This window comes from Panthera uncia, assembly GCF_023721935.1.
Source record: "Panthera uncia isolate 11264 chromosome E2 unlocalized genomic scaffold, Puncia_PCG_1.0 HiC_scaffold_20, whole genome shotgun sequence".
NCBI classification, from domain to species: Eukaryota; Metazoa; Chordata; class Mammalia; order Carnivora; family Felidae; genus Panthera; species Panthera uncia.
Genome location: NW_026057589.1, coordinates 15,939,320 through 15,953,007, shown reverse-complemented (window position 1 = coordinate 15,953,007; position 13,688 = coordinate 15,939,320). Strand labels below are relative to the sequence as shown.

The following is a 13,688-nucleotide window of genomic DNA, read 5'->3' as shown; positions in this document are numbered from 1 at the left end:
CACTGGGTTCAATGTTAGGCCATACAGATTTGTAGTCAGAAAAAAAAAAAAAAAAAGGTAGGCAACTTCTCAGAATGCTTTATGGGCTCCATGGGATATAGCAGATTTAGAAGAAAAACCCAGGCTGGTTGAAGGAAAGGAAATGAGCCCAGAGAGGCATCTGTTCACAAATTAATAAACACAAATAAATTAAGAAAGTAGAACAAAATGACCAGCAAATTTCAGTTTCACGTGGGAAAGAAATGAAAAAGAGAGGGGGAAAAGAAAAAAAGGAAACAGAAGTGCCATTGACAGCCATGATGAAGGAACGAACAAAGGCTCGACGATATAAAATGAAAAATGGGGAAAGTTATAGTCGAGGAAATATCAAACCAAGGCTACACCTATAAAATAAAAATTTATGGACTTGAATATGAGGTCTTTAAAAGGGATCTTTAAATTGCATCAGGAAATATTCCTTCCTCTTCCAGTTGTGTCTGGTGGATTCTGACAGGACAGCTACTGCCTAGATTCAAGACACATTTCCACCTATTACTGGCTAACTAACCTTTCAACTCTGACTTTTGGGGCTTACTCATCATCATGCACATGGCCCAGAGTAGTTCCTGAGCATAGTTCAAATGTTGTGGCATAGTTCAAATTCTTTGGATAATCTAATAGACTTAGCTTAGTCATTTAAGTAGACCACACAACTCATAGATCACTGGCCATCAAATTAAATACTCCCTTCGGGTTGGCCATCCATCTTCCTTCCTTCCTTCCTTCCTTCCTTCCTTCCTTCCCTCCCTCCCTTCCTTCCTTCCTATGTTTGTTTATTTTTGAGAGACAGAGAGAGAGCACGCACAAGCAGGAGAGGGGTAGAGAGACAGACGGAGACACAGAATCCAAAGCAGGCTCTGAGCTGGCAGCACAGAGCCCGACGTGGGGCTTAAACTCACAAACTGTGAGATCACGACCTGAGCCAGAGTTGGACGCTCAACCGACTGAGCCACCCAGCTGCCCCCATCCCTGCTTCCTTTAGGGCCAGGGGAAGTCAGACTGAGAGGTCTCATGGAATGCTGATCTGTCCCTTTCAGGGTCATGGCTGGAATAAGCACACAGATACACACATATTCAACAGATAACCAACGCAGGGCAATATCCATGTGTCCGTGCCACGACGTAGCGTGGGTGGTCGAGGCAGTGGGCACCCGGGAATGAACTCAAAGTCTGAGTCCTGTTCAACAACGGGAAGGCACTGAGGGGTGATGGCAAGGCAGTCAAGAATCCCGAATGCCGTGTACACACAGACCCCATCGGCGACCCCGCACACCACATCTAAGACAACTGGACTGAGTGAGGATCACTCCGATGATCTTATCAAAAGCTGTGCTATTCTCAGATAAGAAACCAACTGGAAACAAGAACACGACTTGAGTTCTATTTAATCGTCTTGTCTCAGGGGTGAAGGCAATGTTTCCCCGTCTCGGTTCTTCAACTGAAAAGCTGGCACCACGGACAGAGTTGTTAAATTAGCAAGTATGCCAGCACTTTCATTTATTAATTGGTAGGTTCCATTTTAATTAAAATCATCCTAGCTAATTAGTCATTTCACTGTGTGCACCGCCAGCTGAGTAAGCGGGAGGACACGATGATGGCAAAAATAAACACTGCTCCCCCTCCAATTTATTGTTTGTGTTGTCTTCCCTTTCAGACAGAGCGAATCAAGGGAAACGTAAATTTAACCTTCTATTCTTGCCCGTGTCCTTCTGAAACGAGCCTTGTCTTGGAGTAAGTGGGTAACAGTAGAAAAAGCACAGGGTCCGAAATTCATACGTGTGGGTTTGGATGTTGCCTCTTCCATTTATGAATCGTGCGATCATGGGCAAATATTTAACTTCTGTGGTCCTCATCTAACATGGGAGGTATGGGCGCCTGGGGGGGCTCAGTCGGTTAAGCATCTGCCTTCGGCTCAGGTCATGATCTCACAGTTCGTGGGTTCGAGCCCCGCATTGGGCTCTGTGCTCACAGCTCAGAGCCTGGAGCCCGCTTCAGATTCTCTGTCTCTCCCTCTCTCTCTGCCTCTCGCCTGCTCACACTCTGTCTCTCTCTCTCTCTAAAATAAATAAACATTAAAAAAATTTAAAATAAAATAAACTGGGAGTTAGGAGTAATCCTCAGTGCAGAGATTTGGTGTGAGGGTTAAATGAGTAATCAAAGTAAAGGACCAAATATGTAACAGGCACTTAATGTTAGTTCCCCTCAACAACACCACCACCCCATTCACTCAGCCATCAAGGCTCAGCTCAGCCACCACCTCTTCTGAGATGGCTTCCCTGGGTCCTAAATCTGAGTCAGGCATCCATCCCTCTTCTCTGTGTCTGTGTGTTTATTCCTACCACATGGCGGTATTTGAATCTTTCATCTATTTCTATGCCCAACTAGTATGCACATATCCCATTAGTAAGCAAATGTGGTTATAAGATTCAAATAAAAATTGTATTTTAAAGGGCATCTGGGTGGCTCAGTCGGTCAAGCGTCTGACTCTTGATTTCAGCTGAGGTCATGATCTCATGGTCTGGGAGATCGAACCCCACATCGAGCTCCGCACTGACAGCACAGAGCCTGCTTGGGTTTCTCAGTCTCTCTTTCCCTCTCTCTCTGCCCCTCACCCCCCCCCCCAAATAAACTTAAAAAACAACAGTATTTTCTAGAGGTGCCTGGGTGGCTCAGTCGGTTAAGCATCTTTGCTCAGTGACATCGGCTCAGGTCATGATCTCACAGTGCGTAAGTTCAAGCCCAGCGTTGGGCTCTGTGCTGACAGCTTGGAGCCTGGAGCCTGCTTCGGATTCTGTGTCTCCCTCTCTCTGCCCCTCCCATGCTCATGCTCTGTCTCTCTCTCCCTCTCTCTCTCAAAAATAAATAAAAAACAAAAATAAAAAAACAGTATTTTTCTAGTATATAGTTTATGTTCAAATAGCTACCAAGTTAGTAGGACATAAACACTTACTAGATTGTTTGGCTAGAACGACATAACAAATTCAAGTCTTAGGGGTTTCTTTTGGCCTATATTGTGTTGTGAAAAAATTACTGAGAGGCCACGGGTGCTCACGATGAACCAAGAAAGTGCAGGCACCGCTGTACAGGAAAATGATGATGTTCTGAACCAGAGAAAGGACAATACTTGACATTATTGTTACAATATAACCTTGCAGTTAGAACGCCATAATTACTAGCCAGATGCTTGTTCCGAGCATCTGGTTGTGCTGTGAGTAAAGGGGTCACATGTATTCACTCCTTTAAACCCTCCAAAAGACCTAAAACAAAAGGTTGACTTCTCCCATTTACCGAAGAGGAAACTGAGGCCTATAGAGTGTACGAGTAATTGCTAAAGGTCACCAAATAGGCTGATGCTGGAGCTGGGATTCAAATGTAGGCATCCTGACTCTCAGACTCAAGGCTCTTAGCCACTTGCTTACCAAGGATGCAGGGATGCAAAGAAGGAGACAGCTGACTGTCTGGATGGCACAATCCACAGAATTCAGGGACCAGAGACACTAGATGTTTGGGGATGGCCACCTAGCCCACTTTCTTCTGAAGTGCTCCCACCCACTGCCTGCTGACTCAGGGGACTTAGGGAGATGTGTACATTTGTGGTCCCAACCCTGACCCCTGCCCTTGAACGTATCCACAGGTTACTGGAAACGTGCCAGGTGTCCCAAGCTCCATTAAACAAAGCTTCCTCCAAGAAACCAGAGGTGGATGCAGTGAGGGCCTCTCGCTTTTCTATGTCTGTATCAGTCAACTCAAACAGGCAGTTATTGTCACAATAATGACAGGATGCGGGGCACCTCGGTGGCTCAGTCAGTTGGGCGTCTGACTTCGGCTCAGGTCGTGACCTGGTGGTTTGTGGGTTCGAGCCCCGCGTCAGGCTCCGTGCTGACAGCTCCAAGCCTGGAGCCTGCTTCGGATTCTGTCTCCCTCTCTCTCTGCCCCTCCCCTGCTCGTGCTCTCTCTTGCTCTCAAAAATAAACACACATTAAAAAAAATTTTCTAAAGTAAATAACAGGATGCAAAAAGGAAGGTTTACAACTTCTTGCTTTAGAGGTGGCTAGCTGGGCTTGCTCCCTCCCCACTGCGAAGCTTCCTGAGGTTGACTGGTTCAGTGGTTTTGCAGACTCCCTGAGATCTGTACCCTCCCAATACCTTCTTTCCTTTGAGCCAGATTTGCTAGACTTCTGTTCCTTTTAACCAAAGGACGTTTCCCTGGAATCCCGAATATAGATGTCATAAAATACACCGTTAAAAAAAGGTGTATGTTCAGGGTTGGGTAATACCTCCAGTGCTAAATATTTGGCCCCTTAAATTGGGTGGCCACGAGCGTGCTTCAGACTGTAGACTTTGGCCGGGCCACGTCCTCTTAGAAACCAGGCAGGCCTGCAGGGTTCACGAAAACAAACAGTTCAGAGAGGCGGCTTTCTGCATGGTCAGAGGGCTCAAGAATCTACCAGGCGATTACACTGCTGTCAGATTGTAAATACACGTTCGCAAATGCCTCTGTAATTGTTCGGCAACAGTGTGGGCCTGTTCACGCGGGGCCAGCTACTGCATGTTAATGGGGAGGCTTACCCAGCATGTGCTTTCAAGGTTGGAGCCAGATCTATGCCATTTCAATGTTTCTGGGGATGAGGCACCAGATCGGGTATCTTTCCCCTGCCAGCTCGCAGACAAGAAGAACTCCGAGGCGATGGGCAGTTGTGTGGCTGATTGGTGGCTTTGGCGTGGGCATTCTGTTTTCAGCTATCCCAGAGTCTTCCTACAACTGGTGTGGTTTCCTATACCTCCGGCGACTGCCAGTAAGACGGGAAATTGCCATCACGGACTTGAGGTCATTTTGCTTTGCACACTGGTGTCCTTGGCCTCGTGCAAGACAGCTACCATGATTAAAGAGATTTCCTGCTGCCTCCGAAGCATGAGGTCTGGAGATTCCCATGTAAGAAGTGGTAGATCTCAAGGCATGCAATTCAGGACGTTTGTCTTTTTGACTTTGGATTTGGGGCTGGTGCTCAAGACCAGTGTTTTTGTGCTTTCATCATCTTAAGACAAGAGAACATCCTCTCTCTCGATTGGTGGACATAGGGGCCTCAGATTCCTTCTTTTCAGTTGCTCTGGATAATGAGTGCCAAACCAGGCAATACCCCCGGGCATCTTGTGCATGTCACAGAACCCATACGTTCAACACCAGATCGTTGCAACTTCTAACTGCTGGCAGTCCTTCCAGTTTGGGTGACTATCCAGCCGGCTATTTCCAAGTATTACAGTAGATTACTTAGGGGAACAGCTCTGCTTTAACAAAATGACCCCAGATAACAGTGGCAGAAAAATGACAGAATTTTAATTCTCCCCTCATGTCACAGTGCAGGGTGACAGGTTGCTTTGCCACAGAGAGTCATTTAGAGATCCAAACTCCTACCACCTCTGGGGCTGCCGCCCCCCCCTCCAGAATTGTCCTCATTTGTATGGTCAAGGCTGGGTTGCAGATAAATCCGTGTTGTGGCCCTCGGAAAGGGGAACTAGAGTCCGAGGAAGCTGGCTTATCTTTTAAATCAGGGATGACCTTAGGGGCACCTGAGTGGCTCAGTCGAGTTAAGCGTCCGTCTTCGGCTCAGGTGATGATCTCAAGGTTCGTGAGTTCGAGCCCTGCGTCGGCCTCTGTGCTGACAGCTCAGAGCCTGGAGCCTGCTTCGGATTCTGTGTCTCCCTCTCTCTCTGCTCCTTCCCTGCTCACACTCTATATCTCCTTATCTCTCAAAAGTAAATAAACATTAAAAAAATTTTTTTTAATTGGAGATGGCCTGCAAGGTCAACTTTCACTCACATCCCGTTGGCCCAGGTTAAGTTCCGGAGCCACATTTAACTACGAGGGGTCCTGGGTAATGCTGTTTCTTCCTGGGAAGCTCGGAGCTCAGCTTCAACTCTGCTGCCAGTGAGGAGAAGGCGACTAGGTTCTGACAGGTGGTTTGAAGTTTCTAGTCACATGTAACAACACAGAAAGGGATATATTACCTCCTAAGAATAAGATCAATACCACATGGTCATATAGTCAACAAATATTTATTAAATACCTACTATATGCCAGATACTTTTTCTTATAAGTATTAAAAAATGTATTATTAACAAACTGTGGGTGAAATTACGCAACACTATAAACACATTTTTCCACTTTAAAATTTTTTTTAATGTGTATTTATTTTTGAGAGAGAGACAGTGTGTGTGAGCACAAGCTGGGGAGGAGCAGAGAGAGGGAGACAGAATCCAAAGCAGGCTCTAGGCTCTGAGCCATCAGCACAGAGCCTGACGTGGGGCTCGAACTCATAGACCATGAGATCATGACCTGAGCTGAAGTTGGATGCTTCACCGACTGAGCCCCCAGGCGCCCCTCACATTTTTCCACTTTTGAAGGATGTTTTGCTCTTTTGGGTAATACAGGGCAAGTGGGAAAAAGGCAAGGTATCTTTTACCTTCATACCGTGGGAACGATACTCGTGCCCGTCCATTTCTGACAGCTGGCGTTATTGCTGTCCTTATGGATAAGCACACACCAAATCCTTTTAGTTATTTGGATGTTCGTCTCACAAATCATAACTTGCTTGTAGCACGTTTATGCCGCTTCAGGAAGATCTCTTCAGAGGATGACATTAGATCGCTGAGATTAAATTCAACGTCAAAGGTGGGTTTTTTCCCCAAAATAATTAAGGCAACGAACAGGGCGAGTTTCGCCGTTATTCCCTTGATCTGGTAGGTGACACCATCTTCCGGATGTCTGTACTCAAAGCAGTGAACAACAACATCGTGGCCAGAAAGTGTCATGTGACTCTGGTGGTAGACCCGCGGATGCAGGAAATATTCCAGAGGCACCAGGAACACCTTCTTCACCTCATCGGGATTGGGCTGGGCCTGGAACTTGTGGTCTATAAATCCTACGACGGGGGTTATCAGCGTATCTCTCTGAAAGCAGAAAACAAAACACACGAATTAAGAAGTGAAGAGGGAATTGTTTCAGATGCTAAAATCCTGCCACGTCTAGGAAAATAAGAGAACGGTCCAGAGCGGCCAATCACATAAGGTGGGTAGGGACGGAGGGGGAATTTGCTCCAGACATGAACTTTATGCTCCCCGTGAAATGGGGGGGACATACGTGGGCAGTATCTTTGAAACGACTCTGAAAATGTTCTTTTGTGAACATACCGGCATCATCTTTGGCAAGGGCGGCCTGGCGACACTATAAAAACGTGGTCCCTTTGACCTCGCAAGCGCATTTGCGCAAACGTATCTGTATGATAAAGTCCTACCAGTGAGTCAAGATACAAGTCCGAGGCATTATCTGCACTAGCTCCAGGCTCTGAAGTTTCCACTCATCCGCTGACGGACGTGCAGCGTAGGTCAGTTAGGAGGGTATCTGTGTAAGGGGATACTCTCGGCCCTTAAAATGAATGTGATAGACACCACCTGTCCCCATCAGTACAGACAAGGATGTGCTCATCTGATCAATACCAAAGTCCAGGGACATATCAACTGTGGCATAGACCCAATTATGGGGAATTATACTTATCACATATGAACCAGTTTACATAACATAGATGTCTATGTATGGGAGGGGGGATTTCTATTTATAACCACAACTGCTTGCAAAGGAATGCAAAGTATTGTGAAGTGAAAGGCCCCACCGGGAACCTGGAGGGTGAGGCCCGGGTTCAGGTAGGAGCTGCATAAGAAGAGAAGAGCTGCGTACCCTTGAAATGGAAAGCGAGAGAAGTCTAGAGCTCTTGGGGGGCGTCCCGAGAGAAAGCAGCCGGGAGAAGCCAGGGGTACACTGGGAGACTGACCCAGGATACCAGGATACACAGGCCTGTGGAAAATTTCTCAGGGGACCGAGAGCTGAAATATGTTTCAGAGCGGTGATGACTCAGACCATTAACGGAATTCATGGTGAAAGTCAACTGTGCGGGCCAGGAGGGGAAGGTGGCAGCACAGGCCTTCGCTGTCCTTTGGGAGGAAAATCTGGGGTCAGAAGTGGCCCCAGGGCCAAAGCAGTAACCACCACCTGGCCCCGAGTGGATGCTCAGCCTCTCGGGTCACGGGCCCCCCAGAAGTGCTCTGAGACATGACACGTTCAGATACAAGTGATTTCTGAAGGAGGAGCTCCCAGGAGGTGCATGAGGCAGGGAGGAACCCGGGCAAGGGCGGCTGCGGCCGTTCACCTCGGAGCTGGACTCTGACGACCCTCAGCACGGTCGCCGGCGAAGGGGCACCTGGCAGCGTGAATTCTCGGGCCGTCCAGGCTCTCTGTGAGCAGGGGAAGGTGGCACGCTGCGGGTGTGAGCTTTCAGACATACAGTAAGAGGGTAAGAAAGGGTCTGGAAGAACCCGGAGTGTTCGTCCAGGGCGCATCTGTGGTTGCTGTCACCATGCCGTGACCACAGCCTCAGGGGCCCTGGTCTCGTCTGCAGCACCCTCTCCCTGCTTCTTCACGACAGCCTGACCTTGAGGAAGCTTTAACAATGGAAATCAGAGACCTGAGGAAACCTGCTCAAGGTCAAAGCCGGCTAATACTTGGCAGGAACCAGGATTCACCTGGCCTGCTGCCCACACTGTAGAGCAGAGCACTTATGTTCGGTGAAGACACAAATGTTACCCTATCTCCGAGTGGCACACCAGCCTTGCACGTGGCTTACACACGCTCTGGAGAGTTCTCAGCTGCAGCTCAGACTTAAGCTCTTGCTGAGGGCTGAGCTAGGGACACAAATGCATCCTTACTGTAAGGGCCAAACCGTTACAGGCACAGGTGTGAACGAGCAACTTAGCGAGGCCAGTGCTGGCCCCTGGACCGGCGTGTCCAAGCGTGAGGAAATTGGTGGGGAAAAATATCAAAGCCACGAAGGGAGAGAACGGTTTGAGACTGAATGATTCAGAAGGGAAGTCAGGCACGTTCAATGTGGTTCAAGTTTAGAAAAGTGAGAGACTTTGGAAATCAGCAAATGAAGCAGCATCTTTGGACACCCAGTTCCTAGACACGGGTGTCCATCTTGGAAGGAAGAAAGATGGTGGGTGCAAGGCGGACGTTCTAGGACCAAGAAAAGACTGAATTTCGGCCACCTGCTGGGCTGGAATCCCGTGGAGACTGGCTTAGGCTGTGGGAAAGGGGAAAGGCATGCTTCTGGGTCTCTGGAGGAAACCACATGCTCTTTTTTTTTAATGTTTATTTATTTTTGAGAGAGAAAGAGAGAGACATAGCATGAGCGGGAGAGGGGCAGAGAGAGGGAGACACAGAACCCGAAGCAGGGCTCAAACTCACAGACTGCAAGATGGTGACCTGAGCTGAAATCAGACATCTGACTAAGCCACCCAGATGTCCCAAGCCACATGCTCTTAGAAACATGCCCAAGAAGGGACATGCCACTGGAATGCACTGAAACGTTTCCAGGAGCTGAAGCTGCAGGGATGGCAAAGTGAAGGAGTGAACGGAAACGTAAGGGCCACAGACAGAGAAAAAGAAGAAATGTCTCCTGAGACTTTTGCAAAGAGAAGTACACACACGTATGACGAAAAGACCACTGGGGTGGGCTCAGAGGGCCACAGCCTGCCTAGGTGGGTGGGGGGGGGGGCCGAGAGGGGTTAGTGCAGGGGTGGGAAAAAGCCAACAGCACCCGCTCTAGCTCTGACACCCAGAAACATCTCCAGACATTGCCACGTTCCCTGGGGGACGAGATCGCCCCTAGGTAGGAAGCACTGAATTAGATTATGCTTCTAAGTGTTTAACACATGGCATTTTTGTGCTACATTTAAAAGAACTGCAAGGCTCAAAGAACAAAGCAATCCTCGCCAGCACTTCCAAAGACAGTACACCCTTCCAGAAAGCCCTGTGTTCCTCCTAATTTCTTGATGATGTGACTGGCATTATTATATCAAGAGCTGGTCATTGTAGAAACATCCGGCCCCAGGAGCGTCTGGCCCACAGAAATCTCCTGAGACCCAACACACTCCTGTGAAGACTGTTGTATTCCACCGCTCCGGGCAGAACTCAGTAGTTCCCGGGCACCTTGGAAATGGAGTTCCTCTCACTGGGGCAACTTTTAACCATGACGGTTCGATCTGGCAATAGAGTTTTAATATAAATCCCCAAAACGTGCTGGGGGATTTTGCAGATGCCAAGTGGAAAGGGTTCCCTGTAGAGAGAACAGAGCTGCCTAGAAAGTAATTAAGTAATTGACACATTTCTTGTCCTAATCCCACATTTTCCCCTCTTAGTTAGGAAGCATTTATTTGAGAGGCCATTAGCTTCTTCTCAACTCAATCTCCCCCGAGTGGTGACCTTTCTGTTTTTCAAATGGGCCAGATTAAGATAGATGTCTCAGCATCATTGATTGTGACAAGGCTGTACCACCAAGACTTGAGGCCAAATGGAACATAAAGAATGGTCTAACCCACGGGTGTTCTGATTTGTATGCATGAGTGGGACTCTCCTCCCGAAATAAAAATTTACCTGAATGCCCAATGTATAAAACATACAGCTCACACCTACCTCCGATACCTGGTTGGAACACACTACCTTTGTGGTATTCTTCCCCCGAGCCCATAACCCCAGCTTACCCACGAGGAAAATATCAGATAAATCCAAATGGAGAGGCATTCTACAACATATTTGACCAGTGCACCTTGAAAGTGTCAAGATCGGGGCACCTGGGTGGCTCAGTCGGTTAAGCGTCGGACTTCAGCTCAGGTCACAATTTCACAGTCTGTGAGTTTGAGCCCTGCATCGGGCTCTGTGCTGATGACTCCGAGCCTGGAGCCTGCTTGGAATCCTGTCTCCCTCTCTCTCTGCCCCTCCCTCACTCACACTCTGTCTCTCTCTCTCTCAAAAGTAAATATTAAAAAAAAAAAAAAAACTGTCAAGGTCATGAGAATAAGGAAAGTCTGAGAACTTGTCACAGAGCAGAGACTAAGGAGACATGACAAGCAAATACAATATGATGTCCCAGATGAGATCCAGGGCAGAAAAGGAGGACATTAGTAGAAAAATTGGTAAAAGGCAAATAAAATGTGGAATTTAGGTAACAGCAATGTAATAACGTTGCTTTCTTAGTTGTGACAAATAGACACCAGGGATGCAAGATGTTAACAATGAGATGAAGTGGGGGCGGGATTATGAGGACTCTTCATAGTATCTTTGCAACTTTTCTGTAAATCTGCAACTATTCTGACATTGCAAGTTTACTTTAAAAATTTTAAAGCAATAAAATAATGCTGGTATCGGGGCGCCTGGGTGGCTTGGTCGGTTAAGCGTCCGACTTCGGCTCAGGTCATGATCTCACGGCCCGTGAGTTCGAGCCCTGCGTCGGGCTCTGTGCTGACCGCTCAGAGCCTGCAGCCTGTTTCAGATTCTGTGTCTCCCTCTCTCTCTGCCCCTCCCCTGTTCATGCTCTGTCTCTCTCTGTCTCAAAAATAAATAAATTGTAAAATAATGCTGGTATCCAAATACAAATTTACGTTTACTCCTTCTAAAGTCAATTAGTAAATAGTCACAAGTTCATGTGAAATAAGATCAGGCTAGATCAGCTCCAGAATTCATTTTGCTGCATTTATGGGTTTTTGGTGTATACTATTCAAGAAATCCTGACTCGTACAGAAATGTAGTCACAAATAGTAATAGTTTTTGAACAGCTTGCCTGGTGATCTCAGGGTACTACTCAATGAATATATGGAAAAGAAGCCTGATTCCATGGTATGTATCAAAATGAGTATATTTAGGGGTGCCTGGGTCGCTCAATTGGTTGAGCATCTGACTTCGGCTCAGATCATGATCTCACAGCTTGTGGGTTCGAGCCCCACGTCGGGCTCTGCGCTGACAGCCTGGGGCCTGGAGCCTGCTTCAGAGTCTGGGTCGGTCTCTCTCTCTCTCTCTCTCCCCCTCTCTCTCTGCCCCACCCCATTTGCACTCTGTCTCAAAATGAATAAACTTAATAATTAAAAAAAAAAAGTAAATAAATAATAAAACGGAGCATATTTAGGACAAAGGTGATGCACTGGTGGCCTCCAAGGGGTGAAAATTTGGTATACAGCATGCTCACGTGTGTGGTGGTTTTTCAACAGAATTCTCAAAAGAAATGCTGACCGGTGCAAAGTAAATGGAAACCGAATGCTAAGGAAAGAACTCTGTTCTGTGAACAGGGTTCCACAGAAACCATTTTGAGACCCACTGATGCAGTTCGACCCGTTCATTTCTGGATGGTCAAAGAGGGGCCCAGATGGGCAATGGAGCTTTGCCCAAGGCCACTGAGTTCACGAGGGGCAAAGTCCACATGAGAACCAGGTTCTTGACTCTGTGTGAGGCGCTGTCGAGGGTCACGGTTGGCCACGCGTGGAATGCTGAGACAGTGGATCCGCTGGGTGCTCTGAGTCCGAGCCACCCAGATCCACCCCGACACTTACCTCAAGCAGATACGGCACCAGGCGGCAGACGACCTCCACCTGACGGGGGCACAGCCCCACTTCCTCCTGGGCTTCCCGGACAGCCGTGGCCACATCATCCACATCTGTGGGTTCACACTTGCCTCCAGGAAAGCAAACTTCTCCAGGAGACCTGCGTAGCTGGGAATTGAAAGGGCAGAGTCGCAATGCGGGATTCCCACTCAGGCACCGTTCACTCACTCAGCAAGGATTTACCGAACTTCTATGTCGTGTCACAGACCAGTCCCACCACCCTGGTGGAAGTAAGCGGAAAGAAGACTGCCCCACCACAGAAGAAAAAAAAAAAAAAAAAAGTTTTTACTTGAATCCTTTTAAAAAATGAACTCTGCGAACTCCCTTTACTTGTAATCGTTCTCAGAAAAATCTGTATCTGCCCACAAGATACAGATTTACATGGACGGGGGAAGAAAAGCAGGAGGGGTAATAAAAAGGGCACTGTGATCAGCAGATAAGCTTTACTGAGTCCCACCATGTTCTGGGCACGTTGCTTCACAGGAGTCCTCAGATCGGCTCCACATGCTGTTATTTTTTTTTTAAAGCATTTTTTTTTTTAATTGAGATGAAATTCACATAACATGAAATGAACCATTTTAAAGCAAACCATTCAGTGACATCTAATACATTCACAGTGGGGTGTGAGCACTGCCACTCTCTGGTTCCGGAATATTTTCATCCCAGAGGGAGACCCTGTACTCACTAAGCAGCTGCTCCCCACCCCTCCCTACCCCGCCCCTCCTTTCTGTCTCTAGGGATTTACCTACCCCAGGTTATTTCATATACACGCAATCATATGACATGTGACCTTTCGTGTCTGGTTTCTTTGACTTAGCATAATGTTTTAAAATTTTTTTAATCTTTAAGTTTTCAACTGAAGTATAGTTGACATATAATATTAAATTAGTTGCAGGTGTACAATGTCATGATTCAACAATTATATATACATTACACTGGAGTGAGGTTTTCACGCTCTTCTGTGTTGTACCACGGCCTATCAGTACTTTTTCCTTTTCATGACAGAACGGTATTCCACTGTATGTATATATCACAATTTGTTATCTTTTCCAAAATGTTTTTTTTTTTTTTTTATTTTAGAGAGAGAGCACAAGTGGGAGACAGGGGCAGAGGGAGAGGGAGAGGGAGAGGAAGGGAGAGGAAGGGAGAGGAAGGGAGAGGAAGGGAGA

General features: G+C 47.3%; 1 protein-coding gene across 1 annotated transcript in view; it reads right to left on the bottom strand.

The window, feature by feature from the left end:
- Window positions 1–845: 845 nt before the first annotated feature.
- NUDT7 (nudix hydrolase 7) overlaps window positions 846–13,688 on the bottom strand; it is a 19,583-nt gene continuing 6,740 nt past the window's right edge. The window contains exons 3-4 of the mRNA XM_049622483.1: window positions 12,469–12,627; window positions 846–6,987 (exon numbers count right to left, since the gene is read on the bottom strand). Coding sequence (XP_049478440.1) covers window positions 6,619–6,987; window positions 12,469–12,627 — 528 coding nt within the window. The 3' untranslated portion in view covers window positions 846–6,618. The remainder of the gene's footprint in view (window positions 6,988–12,468; window positions 12,628–13,688) is intronic.